At 32.2% G+C, this 16,862-nt stretch overlaps 2 protein-coding genes across 8 annotated transcripts; one reads left to right on the forward strand and one right to left on the reverse strand.

Moving 5' to 3' along the window:
• The first annotated feature begins 900 nt into the window (after positions 1-900).
• LOC547972 (GmCK1p) lies at positions 901-7,486 on the forward strand. 7 transcript variants are annotated; one of them, XM_006574416.4, is made up of 11 exons: positions 901-1,199; positions 1,384-1,435; positions 1,540-1,590; positions 1,980-2,020; positions 2,111-2,495; positions 4,826-4,947; positions 5,031-5,226; positions 5,633-5,750; positions 5,856-5,903; positions 6,621-6,721; positions 7,104-7,445. In XM_006574416.4, the coding sequence occupies exons 5-11, from the start codon at positions 2,142-2,144 to the stop codon at positions 7,242-7,244; spliced, it is 1,080 nt and encodes a 359-aa protein (XP_006574479.1). In that variant the 5' UTR covers positions 901-1,199; positions 1,384-1,435; positions 1,540-1,590; positions 1,980-2,020; positions 2,111-2,141; the 3' UTR covers positions 7,245-7,445. The 7 variants fall into 7 exon arrangements, 6 of the variants coding, with proteins under 6 accessions (XP_006574479.1, XP_040862578.1, XP_040862575.1 ...); XM_041006644.1 differs by having other exon boundaries at positions 1,540-2,020; XM_041006641.1 differs by having other exon boundaries at positions 1,980-2,495.
• Positions 7,487-9,970: 2,484 nt separating this feature from the next.
• On the reverse strand, positions 9,971-16,285 carry LOC100775215 (dehydrogenase/reductase SDR family member 12-like). The gene is made up of 10 exons (NM_001255131.3): positions 16,152-16,285; positions 15,969-16,030; positions 15,038-15,157; positions 14,854-14,953; positions 14,570-14,650; positions 14,260-14,309; positions 14,010-14,160; positions 13,874-13,930; positions 10,771-10,892; positions 9,971-10,344 (listed from the first exon to the last, which is right to left on the reverse strand). The coding sequence occupies exons 1-10, from the start codon at positions 16,230-16,232 to the stop codon at positions 10,134-10,136; spliced, it is 1,035 nt and encodes a 344-aa protein (NP_001242060.2). The 5' UTR covers positions 16,233-16,285; the 3' UTR covers positions 9,971-10,133.
• Between the last annotated feature and the right edge of the window lie 577 nt (positions 16,286-16,862).

The following is a 16,862-nucleotide window of genomic DNA, read 5'->3' on the forward strand; positions in this document are numbered from 1 at the left end:
ATGTAGAGTTAATTGCAATGACCATCCAATCTCATGTAACTTATTTTTATTACATTCATTACTCTTTCTTTTATCGCATCACTTTTAACCTCATTGGTTAATTTTGTGAAATTTTTGTTAGTAAATTTAATAAAAGAAAAAAAAATATTCATTTATGAAAGAAAAATCAAAGATAAAAGAAAATGATGTTTAAATAGTGGCATGAAGAATTTTGTGGAAAACCATTTTAATACTCCATTAACCTAATTTTTTAAGTTTACTTTATTGGACTTAAATTTTTATTTAGTTTGTTGAGAAATTTAGTATGAATTATTATATACAAATGTACTTATCAACAATCATTCTAATGTGGATCAATTGCAAAAGTAGAAGGAATTAATGTTTCTAGATGATCGATGAAACAAAAATCAATAATTAAGATGTTTTTATAAGATTAAAAAAATAAAAGTATCTAAATGTAATAAAAACAAATCATGTGAATATTATAATTTACTCAAATATGTATCTTAGATAAAAAGACAAGTGAAGTCTCACAATTAAATGTTATATTTGACAAATTAGTTAATATATTTACAATTAATTATGTAAGAGTGACATATGATTGTTACTCAAACAGAATTACCTATAAAAAAAATACATGTAAAAAAAAAAACTCAAATTTCACCTTTCAATAATATACTCTTAAAAGAAAGAATAATACATGAAAAGGGGAAAGCTTTATCATGGCACGCCTCCGTCCATAAAAATATACGAGGTGGTTACACATAATAATCATGTTCTGGCATAGCCATCACCTTTAGAATCTCAAACAAGATTCATTCTCTCCACGTGATCAGTTTTCATTGGCACCGCCCCTCACAAGAATCTGCCACCGTCCAAAATACAAAGAATCCAAAAGAAAAAGAAAAGGAAAATAATAAACCAATAAAATTTTATTTCATGATCCTCTTCATCACGGCAAATCAAAATCAAGGAAGAATAGAAATTTTATTTTTATTGCTCTATTAATTGCATCATCTATATTGCATTATATAGCATCTTGTTTCAGTGATCATTAAACAAGTCTTGTGGGGTTCCTCATTTTGCAAGCTTTCTTTGGTTTCACACCATTTTTCTATTGACTTCATCACAATATAAAAGATCATTAGTGTCGGTATTATCACCACCATATTCTTTTGGACTTCCTCTGCTATTTCTAGGTCTGTTTCCAAATCTCTTTCTTTCTTGCTTCATTTTCTTTTTACCCCTTTGATGTTAATCATTCTTCTTGGTTAGTAGTTTTGTTTTTTTTTTAAATCATTATTTTATTTTGGTCCTTTTGTAATTTGGGTTTTTGAGGATTTTTTGTCACTTTTGTTTTTTTATGCATTGTTTACTGTGTAGGTTTCGTTTTATTTGGCTTTGATTTTCTTCTGCAACCTTATCTACTGCAAAGGTGAGTTCCTGAATCGTCATTTCTCACTTTTTCTTTCCTCTTATTCCGAATCAGTTTTCAATTTCTGAGTTTATGGATTCCCTTTCTCCGTATGCATGTTTCAGCTTTGATTACTGAGTCTAACTTACCCTGCCACAGTTTGCCTTGTTTACCTGGTAAGATTCTATAATCTAAATTCAACTAAGTATCCCAAAAGGATTGTAATTTTTTTCCATATTTTTCTTTTTTCTGCAGAAGGGTTGTTAAATCTTTTTTTTTATTTTTTATGCGTTCTACGCGTTTCTACCAGTCAACTTTCTCTGAGTTCTCTGTTTCTTGGGTGGATTTTTAAATCCCTATTCAAACAATTTTTTTCCAAATAAGAAATGAACTTTCACACAGGATCGGCCCTAATGACTTTTTTTCCCAATTGAGTCATCAATGTTTTCTGCTTTCTCCGTGTGTTTATTTTATTGCATGGGATGGAGGAACTTGGGTGGAATTTTAAATCCGCAATTCAATATAATTTTATATATATATATAAAAGAATCTAACTTTCACACAGGATCATCGGTTATAATGTTTTCTCTCAATTTGGTCATCAAGGTATTCTGGTCTCTCCATGTGTTCTGTTCTATTGCAAGGGATAGAAGATCTTAACTCTGTTTCAATTTCCCTGTTTTTCTTCACAAGCAGAGCTCTGTTTTTAACTGGTCTTTGATCAAGGATGGCCATAAAGGCAATTGAGTTGTTGAAAGGAAGCGGAAACCATGAAGAGATATTTGAAGTTCTTGCAGCAGTGGCTGCATCTTTGGGGGATGTAATAGATGATGTGAACACTTTGCAGGTAACACCTTTAAAGGGGGCAATGACCAATGAGGTTTTTGAGGTAAATTGGCCAACCAAAAGTGATGGTCATCAAAGAAGGGTTCTTGTTCGATTATATGGTGAAGGTGTTGAGGTTTTCTTCAACAGGGTGGATGAAATCCAAACCTTTGAGTGCATGTCAAAGCATGGACAGGGTCCACGCCTTCTTGGGAGGTTCACCACTGGCAGAGTTGAGGAGTTCATTCATGCCAAAGTATGTGATCAACTTCTTGTATTTCCTTGTTCTGATTAGTTAATTTTTGGGTGAATCTCTGTTTTAATTCCTATCATTATAAGCACCAATTATTTTTAGTCATTTTTTATAAATTCTTTATTTTGGTAATTAATTTTGTAAGAGATCATTTAAGAGTAAATAGTGTAGACACTGTAAATGATTTTTGCACTGTCATCCAATCATCAACAGCCATGTATAACAAGTTTGTTGTTTTTATTTTCAATAATTATCCCAAAAAAATCATACTAACAATTATTTCTGTTTGGTTGGATTGTTGGAGGGTAATTTTTTTTTTTTACACTAACTAACAGTATATAGAAATTAAACTCTTTAAACTTTCAACATAACTATACAAAGAACTAAAATAATGGTTTACTGTTTAATTTCAGCTTTATTATCAAGTGTTTCCAGAAAATTATCTTGGCTTAGTTATATTATTATTATTATTATAATATAAAAGTGGCTACAATGATTACATTTGAATTGATGGTTATTGTTTGTGATTTGGAGAACATATGCTTAATTTAAAGTCACTTCTCTTTTTCCAATTTGCTTTTTTATTCTATTTAAAAAGTTTTTCTTTGGCCTTGGCTGTTAGCTTTTTCTATTTTATTCTCTTTTTCTTTGGACGAGTGGAGGCTGTTAGCATTTCCTATTAGTTCTTTAGATTAAATAAGAAGCATCTTTAGCATATTAAATTGAATGGTATTGAGTCAACTGCTCTAAGGTGCTTGCTTTCCCATTCTTTTTGCTCCAAATTCCACCCCTAAATGATATGTCTTACGCTATCGATAAAAAAACTAAAAAAAACTTATTTTGAAAGTTACTTATTTTGTCCTTTTCCTACCTCTATTTGAGTCAATAGATGGCCATTAAGAAGTACATATGTGTAATTTATGCACTCAAGTAGTTGCCTTTATTTGGGGAAGATCATATACGTCCGAGTATGTGATTATCTTCTTGTGTTTCCCTTTTTCTAATTAATTAATTCTAAAATAAACTCTCCTTGAGATTATTAAGCACCAATTACTTTATATGGCCATTGATTTTTTAAAATGTTATTTACTTTAGTTCTTTTTTATTATTATATTTTTCAACTACATTAAGGGTAAAAGTGTATGGAGTTTTACAAAGTCACTAAAGTGGAGGGCTTTGTAAAGTAAAAAATAATGGCTGAAATAAGACTTTTGCAAGGTTAAAAATTAAGATAAACGATATTTATATTGTGAAAAACTGCAATGAGGATTTACTTGTTAATTCTTTACATTTGCTGCATAATATTATAATTTAAAAGTGGCTGCAATAATTAGATTCAAAATTGATGTTTTTGTGATAAGGAGAATATATGCTTGACTAAAGTCACTTCTTCCTTCCTTTTCCATTTCACTTTATTATTTTATCAAAAAAGGTTTTTCTTTGCCTCTTTGGTCGTGGCTCTTCACTTTTCTATTTTATTCTGCTTACCTTTAGACGAATGGAAGGTTAACATATCTTGTAGATTAGGATCTGCATAATTTTGGCATCATAATCACATCAAGATTTTTTTGACAGATAATCATCTCAAGATAAACCACAATGTTTCTTTGTAGTTTCTATGGCAGGGTTTCTCTACCTGAAAAACATACCGTCACTTTTTATAGCTGAGAAAATTTCTTTATCCACAGCTCATAGATGGACACTTTGTATAATGTTTAAAGACTGAAAAACTTTTATATTCACTGTAAAAGCAAAATCCAGCCAAGACTAAAGATTATTTTGATTATAATCAGTACAATTAGATGAGTGTAGGTGGAAGAACTAACAATGATGGTGCCATAATAGACATTTTTCTAATGATTTCATTAAGGTCATCAATATATCAGCTGATAGCATTCCTTAAGGTCACGGGCAGCTGGGTTTATCTTGTCAGTTGTTTTGTTTTTGTCTTTTTAGTTGGGTTTGGCTTCTCAATGCCTTTGCTTTTTCTTGTTGTATATTTCAGTACATCTAGTACTGAATTTTATTTATAATATAGCCCTGGTGCAGCGGTAAAGTTGTGCTTTGGTGACTTGTTGGTTATGGGTTCGAATCCGGAAACAGTCTCTTTGCATATGCAAGGGTAAGGCTGCGTACAACATCCCTCCCCCATACTTTCGCATAGCGAAGAGCCTCTGGGCAATGGGGTACGAATACAATGATTTTTACCGTGCAAAAAAAAAAAAAAAAGTGAAAATGGAACAAAAATTAAAATTCTGGACCTTACCCAAATAATGATTTCTCTCATAACATATGTTAACATGCTTTTTCTTTTCCTATTTTTGGATTTTTAGACACTCTCAGCTGCGGACCTCCGTGACCCTGAAATATCTGCTTTGATAGCATCTAAGATGAGGGAGTTTCACAATCTTCATATGCCTGGTGCAAAGAAGGCTCAGCTTTGGCAGAGAATGAGGTAATATCATAATAAATCACGCTAATCTTCAAAATCATTTTCGGTGCTGTACAGAATTATATATGCTTTTCATGTTCTTGCAGGAAGTGGCTTAGTCATGCCAAAAGTTTGTGCTCCCCTAAAGAAACCAAGAATTTTGGCCTGGACAATCTAGATGCTGAAATAAATATGCTTGTGGAGTTGTTATCTCAAGGAAATCAACAGATTGGTTTTTGTCACAATGATCTACAATATGGTAACATAATGATGGATGAAGATACAAGAGCAATCACTTTAATTGTAAGTTATATTGCTACATTTTAGTTATATATTCTATATTTATACCCTTGTTTCTGTGCTTTTTTATACTTGTGTGGCAAAGCAAGAAAATCAGCTAGTTTCCTCTTTTTATTTTCTTAATTTATTTTCAAAGTTGAGATGGGTAATTTTATCTATATATATTGTTGGACTTTCACATTCTAGTTTTGTCTTCTTTGAATGGATTTCAGAATCTATTTCTTAAATTAAGCTTTAGGGTCTGGTATTATTTATGGTCTTTACTTTGCTTTTCCAAGTTTCCAACAGTAAAGTTTCTAAGCTTGAAAAGTTTGTTCATGAATATTATAGGCTCTTTTCATATTTCATCAGTCATATCTTTTACTCACTTTTTCATTCCTAATGTTTTTTTTTTTTTTGAATGATATAGGACTATGAATATGCCAGTTACAATCCTATTGGATATGATCTGGCAAATCATTTCTGTGAAATGGTGGCAAATTACCATAGTGACGAACCTCATGTTCTTGACTACAGTAAATATCCTGGTAAATTTTACAGCCTCTATTACATTTTACAATGCTTATTTTGCTTCCCTACTTTATGCTTATTGTATTGAGATCACTCTACTGAGACAACAATTTGTATAACAGGTCTGGAGGAGCGTCAAAGGTTTGTTTATAATTATTTGAGTTCTGAAGGTTAGTCCACTAAAATCTTACTCCCACATACCACTGAAAATACATATTATTGGCAGAGATCTGGATTTAGGTAACTGCTATTGATCTATTCTCAGCTGAAAGAATAAACTTGCTCTACAATTTGGTTGATTTGTGATATCACTCCAGCTTATATTTTTAGTTTCTATACTTGGATTTTAATTGAATTATACTGACAGTGTAAAGTTTTTTCTAACTGTCATCCAATCATGGACTGTCATATAATTGAAAATTATTGACTTTTGTAATAATTATTTTAAGAGTCATATGTAGGATAATTTCTTATTAGTCAACAATGTAAAAATCTTTACATTATTAAACACTTAGCATGATAGGATTATTAAACACTTAAAGCATGATAGGGAAAAACATGCTTCTTTTTGGTAAGAATTGTAACAGTTTACACTATTAATCATTCTGTCCTTGCTGATATGGAGCTTGCAGGCATTTCTTTAACTTATTTGTAGTATATTGGATGATTTATTTAATTTGCTTATGCACTCTTCAGGGTAGGCACGAATGCAAGCCCCCCTTATCTCTTCAACTTCAATGTTGACGTAATTTTAAGAATTGTTTTACTGACCAAAGATAACTCATTAAAGCTTTCAATCATGTTAGAAAAACTGAAGTCATATCTTCAAAACGATGCTTCTGAATTTCATACACGTTTACCAATTTTAATTCGAAACTTGTGCACAGGTAAGAAACCAAGCAATAGTGAAGTGGATCAGCTAGTGAATCTTGCAGAAAAATACACTCTTGCAAACCATCTATTTTGGGGCTTGTGGGGACTTATTTCGGTATGTTTTTTTTTTTTGTTTTTTGGATAAAACATGTTTTTTTATCTCTCAGAATATCTTGAAATTCAGTTTTAGTCTCTATAAACATTAAACCACTAGGGTGGGGTTTGGGTGGTATACATGAAGGCTTAGGTTCGATCCTTAATACAGTATGTTTTTAGTTTCTACATTATAACAGATGCATAATTTTATTCCCTAGCAAGGGATTAAAACTATGTCACTTTTGAGAAATGTAAAGACTAAAAGCATTAAATTTTTGTAGGGGCTAAAATCGAATTTTGAGATATTTTAAGAGACCAAAAATATATTTTATTCTTTTTTTTTCATAGTTACTCTAAAGGTTACTTCTGTTTGCTAATGTGTTGCTTTGTGTGTGTTGCAGAGTCATGTCAATACAATTGACTTTGACTACAAGGAGTATGCGAGGCAGAGATTTCAGCAATACTGGTTGAAGAAGCCTACTTTATTGGACTCACCAAGTATCGTTTCCCAAGATGGGATTGCCAATGGTGTGAACCATTGACATGGATGCTTCTTATGTATTTAGCATGTTCAGCTTGGTATGTGTTGACTAATATATAGAAAGGCATGATGTGATGCATAAAATTTGTAAATAATATATAACTAAAAATGTGTGATTTGAGAATTTTTACAACAGTTATGTTAGTAATCCCTCCTTTTGTGATAAGTTGAGGAATGGAAGTGAGAATTCCTAGTTTGTTAATGTCTTGTGATTTGCAATAGATGGTTTATTATCCTGCAAAACAATTTTTTTATGGCATTCATAAAGTGAGAAGACCATATACCTCCAGCTAAAAACATAAAATAATTGTTGCGGTTTTGATCTGACATATAGCCACTTTGACTATTCAGTATACTTGCTTAATGGTGCATATCATTTACCTATTTAGTCTCTCTCTCTCTCTCTCTCTCTCTCTCTCTCTCTAACCTGTACCAAAAGCAAGATTTGAATTTAATTAAATTTAGAATCAGAACTGTAGTGAGAGAAGCAGCCTGACGAACAACTAAAAGACATCACATGGATTTTTCCCTTTAAAACGATTATTTGACTCAAATTGAACGTTAGCATAAAAAAAATGTTTTTAACACATGATTTTATTTCAAATTTCTTGTTGTAACAAAACCAAAGTGACTTTATAAGTATTCACCTTAGGAATCTACAATATAAGAGTTGTTTTTCTAATAGTAATTCAATTTAAGAGGAACAACCGATTTTTGCAACATAGAGCAATGGGTACTAAGAGGAGAGTAACTACAGTTTTTAATTTTTGGTAAATCTCATTATATTTTTATCATGTTTCGAATTGTATCTTGTGTTTTTTTATCTAGCAAATATAAATGTGCTGGATGAGGTATAAGGTTCATTTAAAAAAAAAACTTAAAAGTTGTTATGTTAGAATGAACTTAAAATAATAAAAATGATTTGATGTTATAGAAAAGGGTTATATAAAATTATTGATTATTGGTAAGAACTCAATGACAGTTAGCCAATAAAGGTTAATCCTCTATAAGTGTTTGTTGAACCTTTAAGATCTATCTTGAAAAAAAATACAAACTGAAGTACAGTTGCTTTTATTAGAGTTGGCCTTCAAACACATGAATGATGGTACGGTACTTTGGTGTCAACTCACTGACAAAGATGAACGTGATGGACCTTTAACGAAGCATGGTTGTTGACAACTACGTGAACGTGATGTTCAGTTTGTTATGGTGGTGTGCATGTGCTAGTTTAAACCGGATATTGTCGTTATATATAAGCTTTGTTTTATAAACACTAGGGGTATAAATGGGCACGGATTAACTTGCAAATCCAATCAACTCGATCTAACTTAATTACATCTTAGTTGGTTGGGTTAAATTATTAGTTTGATTTTGGTTCACTTTAACTAGCCTAATTGTAGTTGATCACATCTTTCTCCGTTGTCCGTTGGTCTGGCGTTACCTTTCTGAAAAGCCAAGAAACAGCGTTGGATAAGCTTTGGTATCCTCTATGGCTGGAGTGTGATTCTTTAATAGTAACTCTTGCTGTAAATAACTTTGCTATGGTCCCTTGGAGTATTTTGAACCGGTGGAAGAACTACATTCACAGGATTAAGATTTAGTCACATCTTTAGAGAAGGTAATCATTGTGCAGATCTTATTGCCAATTTTACCCTGGATAATAGGAATTCTTTTTGGTGGAATTCAGTTCCTTCTTTTTGTGTTCATGACTATACCCTTGATTTTAGTGGGCAACCTCAGTATAGGTTTACTGATCACTAACCAGGGTTTTGGCCTAGTTCCCTTAGGTTGTTGTTATCATTTTGCTTTCTCTTTTAATAAATTGGGACTGGTGAGGGTATAGGATTTTGTGAGCCTTAGGTGTGCCAACATAGTTGGAATGCATGGCTTTCTTCTAATGTTCTCCCCATTCTTTTTCAAAAAAAAAAAATAGCATATCAAGTTGATGATTTCTAAATTCAATTAACTAATCCAATTCGAGCCGCATGTAATATTATAATTATTCTAATTTTCTAGAAGTGAAATTCCCATTTGCTTTCTTACTAACTCTAGATTCCCTTTTCATAAGTGAGATTATCATTTTTTTTTTACTTTTTAGTTTTAACCATAGGATGTCATCTTTTATTTAATCTATCATATTGTGTTTGCTTTGATATTTTTTTCTATTTTTTCTGATTTTATTAATTTCTAAAATTTAATAATATTTTAATTAATAGACATAATTACCCAATCCTAACCATACAATTATAACCATACAATTAAAGCCAAGTTATTCGGTTTGGGTTGTTACCAAAAAAATAACAAACCCAACCCAATTTCTTTCACAGGTTGGGTTTTAAAATGAACCCAATGTTACTTAACTCAATTCAATTCGCTTTAAACTTTTTTTTTTTTTACAAGACACTTTACACTCCTAATAATCAGTCATAACAGTGTAAAAATATTGACTATCAAAATTAAACTCTTTTATTACATAAGTTTTCATTATTATTTAAGAAGAAAAACACACAATTCATCACTTTTTTTCTTTCTATTTTTCTCAAATAAGGTAAAAGGAATGAGGTGTAAAAAAATGGAATTCATCCCAAATTAAATAGCCTCACTCACATATCTAGGGACTACAGCTTCAGTAAAAAGTTAGTGCATAACTATTTCTACTTAGTCATAAAAATTTACTACATCTCAAATATTTGGTTTGGTTTGGTTAGAAGAGTAGGGCATAGATGATTCCTGAAAACAATAGTTATATTATTGTATTAACTTTGGAAATGTTATTATCAACAAAAAAAACTGTAGAAATGTTATATTGGTATTGATGATGCACAACTAGGTGCTACGATTAATTAAAATTTACAACTTCAGGGTTTAATGTCAGGGTAAAAGTACACTATTAGACAAAAGGAGAAGCCATGGAATCAAGACTATCAACAACATAGTCGATCATAGCATGAGAATCACTGGTACCAGCAAATGCAAGGTGCTTCGAGGCTTCAGCTCTATCAAAATAAAATGCACCTGATACCAGTTTCTCCTTTGGTTGTAATGTCAACCAGATAACTGTGTCTGCACCTTCTTCACTTGTTCTAAGCTTCCCTGAAAGCCTGTAAATAATTTAATCAATATATAATTATTCCAATGGTGCCAAACAATAGTTTACTTTCTTTTCTTTGTTGACCATAAATTATTTCAAGGAAAAATTGTAGTACTTAAAATTTGAGCTTGTAAGTGCAAACTATTTGAACTTAAAATGTGCTTTAGTTTAATTTAATAATAAAGAGTGAGGTATCAAGAATCAAATTCCTGCCTTGTGCTTGTCTGATTTTGCTTAATTTTGGAAAAAAAAATATATCAATGTTCTCAGAGGAAGTTGTCAATAAAAAATTGTTATTTTCCACAAATAAACTAATTCATATAAGTGGGTGCATTATGTCAAAGATCAACTCTGTCTGTGTATGGTTTTTCTCTCCAATATTTTATAGTATTAATCAAAATATTCTATGGATAATGTAAGGGCAAATAAAACTTACGATTTAGAGAAGCTTGGCATACTCTTTGCAACCCCAGGAGTCTCAGCCCAACCAGGGTGCATTGAGTAAAATCCTATCCCTTTGTTCTTGTAAGTTTCGGCCCACTTTTCTGTTAGTGCAACCTGACATGTCAGATAAATCATAATGTTACATGAATATAGGCACACGAAAGTAAAAAAATTAACCGCTCAACTAACCTCTTTTAAATGCCTCCTAGACTCTATCCACCAAATAAGGATAATAAAAATATATTTAGAAACGCACAGATATGATCAAACAAGATTTTAAAAGCTATCTCCCTCCTAGATAGTACTAGTACTGCCTGTTTTTGCTCATATAGATATAGAGAGATATGCACTAAGGAATTGATGATTCTGGTCCACTGGAATATAAAATTTTTCCACTACAAACAAGTAAACCATATGGAATCACAAGTTATGAAAATTGTTAAAAGCTTTTAAACCAAATGCAGAACCTTGGTTACTATAATGATGTGAGTGTGGCACTTACTATGTAGACATACAGTATTAAATTGAAAGTAGATCAAATTTAAACTATATAAATCACAAGTATACCCATTTATTTAGTTAAAGCTGAACTTTTTACATTTTTAAATAAAGACAATATTTTGAAAAATAAGAACTAGATTCCGTGATTATAGCACAAAACTGAATAAGATTCTCTTTTCCAACGACACATTCAATGCTAACAAAATCATGGATGATGCAGTCTTTCTACTTTGGACTTGGCTTCGCAACTTAGAGAAGGATTTTGGGACAAGTTTTAACCACTGGTCGACCAATCTCCGATTAGGTTTTATGTGCTAGAGGAGGAGTTCATGTTACAGTATTTGTTCAAATTATGTAATTCCGATTTCAGGCATGGGTTCCTATTTAGACTACATCAAGTCTGATCTGGAACCTAGTGCTTGTCATCCTTAATTGTAAACTTTGTACCTCTGGTACTCATCTAATACTAATTACTACTTTTGCTGAGCAAAAAAAAAAATAGCACAAAACTGAAAATTCACAAGACTGATGTTTCCATTGATAACAAGTACAATATTAACAAACATTTTCCATTCCTTGCAATCCTTCTGATGTTCTGATTAATAAAATAAATGTTGTCCTAACACAATGAGACTAGAAAACTAGGGAAACGAGGTAAATCATTGACTGCATGCAGCAGGAAATTATATTTTATGAACCTTTTTCTGCAATTCCTTTTTGTCTTTAAGATACAGGTTGACCCAAGTTTTAACAAAATGAACTCAAATCTCAATGTTCCTACATCTCCAAATGTGGAATTTTTACCCTTCTTGGCATCATTCAGTCCTCAATTCACTAGGGAACTCCCAAGAAAATTCAATCTATATCTTCCCATTGGGCATTCTGAGTCTTGATAAGGTTATCATCTGTGCATATCAGCAGAAAGACTACTTTTCCTCTTTGACTGCTTGAAAATCCGGTGAAAAATTACTTTTTGAGGCAAAAGTACTCAAGTAATTTTGCCAAAGCATCAGAACCCTTGTTTTTGCTTTTATCTGCTGGATCTGCATTGGAATGCGTGCCACAGCAATTTCAATTGCAAACCAAACATGCACTAAAGCGTCCTACTCTATAATGTCTTGTAAAAGAATTTCCATGTCACCTCAATCCCCATGATACTGATAGAAGTAGAAGTGGATCAAAATGTTGAATAAAAGAATGTATTAATATTGATGAGAATTGTCCCAACTTGAGGGTAGTACCAATGGGGTATGTGTTGACACATTGATAGCACTATAATAAAGAAGAGTCTATGTTAGGAGAAGGAAGAATGGGCAAGAGACGTTGAGGCCCAAATCAGTGAGATAGTCAGAAAGCTTATAGCTTATAATTGGAAGTTAGTTACGAAAGGGGTTGGACTGTTAGAAAGTGGTTACAGAATTGTGTAGGAGAGAAGCCAAGACCTCTCAAATGACCCTGCCATTGTAAGAGACCAGTCTGCACCTTCCCTGGGTACAGAACTGCATTTTTGCTCATTTTTCAATAATAAGATCCAATCTTTCTTCTATTTCTGATCCAGTTCTAACACCAATGAAAGGGAAGAAGAACAAGATACTGATGCAGAATACTAGATTCTAACCATAACCTACTTGAGAGACCTGAACTCTTCCTACCAAACTCTAATCCCAAAACTGACCTCTATTACTTTTCACTTTTTATTTATATACACTGTCATGTCCCGCCTCACAAACTAACTGATGCAACTGGTTTACAAAGATTTGGGTTTTTTTTATGAAAATAAAGAATTTTCTTTAGAATAGCACTAAGATGAAGTACAATTATCCAGAAACAGCTCAATAGGTTCTAGTCACTTCTAACAATCCAGACTAACTCCACAAAAGCCCTTATTCTCTACCAGATAGCTCTAATATAGCCTATATAACTCTTTTCTAACAATCTGCAATGGATTGAACCCATCATAACAACTTGTAACAACCTTCTAACTGTACTAACCAACACATCTGTTTATTTGGGACTCATCATTAGCTGGGCCATCCCCCCTTCTCCTAATACCCTTTTAATTAGGGGTCTTCTATCACAAACTAATTGGATGAGGGTTACAATTACATAACAGACACAGACACACATTGCAATTACTTGGCCGTCCATTCATAGGATGGTAGTTTCCACAAAATATATCTGAAGCCCAAAAACAAGATTTTAACATTCTAAGAAAATCATGAAATTCCATTAGTTCTATTGAAACTTGATGATATCTCCAGTAAAATTATAATGGATCTTAACATAAAGAGGTAGAGAGATAATATTTAAACAGTTAGGATGTTGTAGTAAAACACAGGTTTTACAAGGTCCTAAACAAATTCCACCATTGTTAATTACAATATACACGAAGAAAAAAGTTTATAGAAAGCAATCAATAGTTTAAGAAACAATTAGTAATCATTTCACTTGCAGGCTCTCCCACCAAAATCTGTTATTCCTAATGTACACTTTAGACCAGATACGGTAATTTGCCACAATTTTAAAGTTAATTGTAAAACAAGAAAAAAGAATGTACCCTAATATAGAGTATTAGAGTAAATAACTTAACTAACCTGAACACGCTTGTTTCGAGCATACTGTTCAAGCCCATTAAAGTTGCTCTCTGAATACTAGGTACAGACAACCGAATAAATTATGTCAAAATCCTATGTATGATTGAGTAAGCTGACGACATCATAACTCAGTTACCTGTAGATCTTTGGTCAAAGGAGTAGTATACATTCCACCAGAAGAAACTGTAATGACACGTGCATCAGGGGAAGCTTTTCCCAGTAATGGTACCATCAATTCTGTCATGGTGTAAGTGCCTAAGACATTTACAGCAAAGCTCAACTCAAACCTGGACTATGACACATTACATTAAAAGGCACAGATCAACTCAAGTTATAGGTAGAATTTACAAATGTTTGTATTTTCATATGAAACAAAAATGACCTACCCTTCTGATGTGGTAACTCGATTTTGCTCAAGTACTCCAGCATTGTTAACCTTGATGCAAGAATTATGTTCACATTAGATATACTCAAGAGCATAAAGTGGCTAACAAATATAATTATCATGTCAGCAGTTATATTTTTTATTGAACAAGATATAATAGAAGTTGTAAATTGTAATTTCTTGAAATGAAACAGTATCCATCAGGAGTCCACTCCACAGATATCCCGTGAAGTTTGCACGGTAAAAGCTACCGGCAGTTACAACCATGTTGGAAAGTATTATATTTTGTTGAAATACAATTGAGAATTTACCAACACGTGAACTGGCACATTCTTTTTAGAAAACCTGGAAGCGAATGACTTGATCTCATTGACAGAAGAAAGGTCACAAATCTGCAAGATAAATTAGCTGGTCATATAAAATCATAAGTGGCAATTATAATTTCCAAATGCTTTCAGCTTATCCACTAAATTGTAGAAGGTTCCATAATAAAACTCAAGTACAGCGCATGAAATTAGGAAATTCTCACGCTTTTATTTTGAAAATTAAAAAAAAAAGATTAGTAAATTGAAATACAAGAAAGAAAGAGTAATACCTCCAAATATACATTCTGATTGCCAGTTTTAGTTTGAATGTCAGAAAGAGCAGCCTCTCCTCTCTCCTTATTACGACATACAAGATAGACAGTTGCGCCACTAGTGAAAATTATTAATCATAATATGTAACTTCAAACTTAAAAACACAAAATTCCAAGACAAACATAGGAGAAAGATGTAAACCGCTTTGCAAGACCCTCAGCCGTTGCATAGCCAATTCCAGAGTTAGCTCCAGTAACAATGCAATTCTTCCCTGGTATTCGTAATTCCATGTCCTCTGGGTTGAATTTCTTAGAATGATCACTACAAAAAATTTCATTCATACAACAGCTAAGAACACAATGAGGCCAAATAACAACAGCACTAACAAAATGCTACCAGTTTTCTATCATTCTACTTTTCAACAGAACCGATAAATAGTGGCCAATTCTCATCTCCACTCTCTTTTTCTGATTTTCTTTTGTTCTCCAATTATGAAATGTCTCAAAACCAGGGTCAGTGACTCAGTGACATGCATCTATTCAATCCCATAAGTTCCCCAATAATTCAAGGAAATAAACAAAAGGGTAAAATGCGTTTTAGGTCACTCAATATTTTATCAAAATGGTTTTAGTCTGTACATTTTATAAATGGTGGCTTTAAATCCTCGTATTTTTTAAATGTGGTGGATTTTGTCCCTGATTAAGCCAAAATTGAAGTATAAGGTCAGCGACGAAATCCATGGCATTTTAGAAATGCGAGGATTAAATCCACCATTTTTAAAATGCACGAACTAAAAAACTAATTCTGGGAAAATCTTGCGGAACTTAAATCACATTCTATCCTAAACAAAATGATCACAATTCAAATCCAGATTGATTATTTCAATAGTACAAAAACTGATCACTGATAAATCAATCCAACAAATAAAAACCATTTTGCTCTACTCAAAGCAAGAGAAAAAGAATTTTGAATTTATTTGCAATGATCTGTATCTGACGAATCAATTTAGTTGAGCCAAGCCACACATTCATTAATAACAAGAGTTGATTAGAAGAACAACCATAACATGAGCATCATCAATTCACCATCATAATAATAACAAGAGAAAAAAGAAATGGCAAAAGGGACTCACAGGAAGCCAGCTTTGGTGAAATTCAGGTACCCAAAAACACCGAAAGCCGTCTGTCTCCATGTCTGTTGAAATTGAAACACAAAAAAAAAGAAAAAAAGTCAGAGGTTTAAAGCAACAGTAACACGAAGAACCAAAGTAGAACCGAGTGACATAGAAAGAATAATGAGAAATAGAGAAGTTGACCTTGATAAGGAACATGGCGAGTGTTAGAACGGAGAAGTGAAGTTGAAGTTGCAGGTGCAATGTTCTTCCACTCTTCTTCATTAGCTAAGCTATATCGTTGTTATGGTCCTTATGGATTCTTCAGTTGACGTGTGTACCGAAGCTAACGTTTTGGTCACGTGCGTCGCAGCTTTAAGATGGAATTTAGAGGCAACCACGTGGCAGGGATCCCCGCCACTACTTTCCAAACATTATTTTCTTCAATAATTTTATGGGCTTTGACTTTGACCTTTTTAGATGATGTTAAATTAAAGTTTAAAAATGCTTTTTTTTTTTTAAGAATATATATATTTTATCCTGAATTAGAAATCACGGTGTAATGTAAACCAAGAGGGAACTCACAACAGTCGATCTTTGGAATTAAGAAAGAAAGAAAAAACATCACATATTCTATATCTCCAGCTAATAGAAAAACTAAAAAACTAACCGTTAACCTTTGTTAATAAAAAAACATCGATCAATTTTTTAGAAAATATATTTATTACATAGAAAATAAAAAAAAATTAGAAAATTTATATTTTTGGTTTAAGGTTTTTCGTCTCATTTTCTCATGTCTTCCTGACATTTCTATTAAATTTTTATATTTAGTATGTTTATTGCTTGGTGATCTACGTCTCTTCTTTTTTTCATTATAATAGAGTTTTTTTTCTCTTGCTTATGCTAGACAAAGGA

Source organism: Glycine max, chromosome 2 (genome assembly GCF_000004515.6).
Source record: "Glycine max cultivar Williams 82 chromosome 2, Glycine_max_v4.0, whole genome shotgun sequence".
NCBI classification, from domain to species: Eukaryota; Viridiplantae; Streptophyta; class Magnoliopsida; order Fabales; family Fabaceae; genus Glycine; species Glycine max.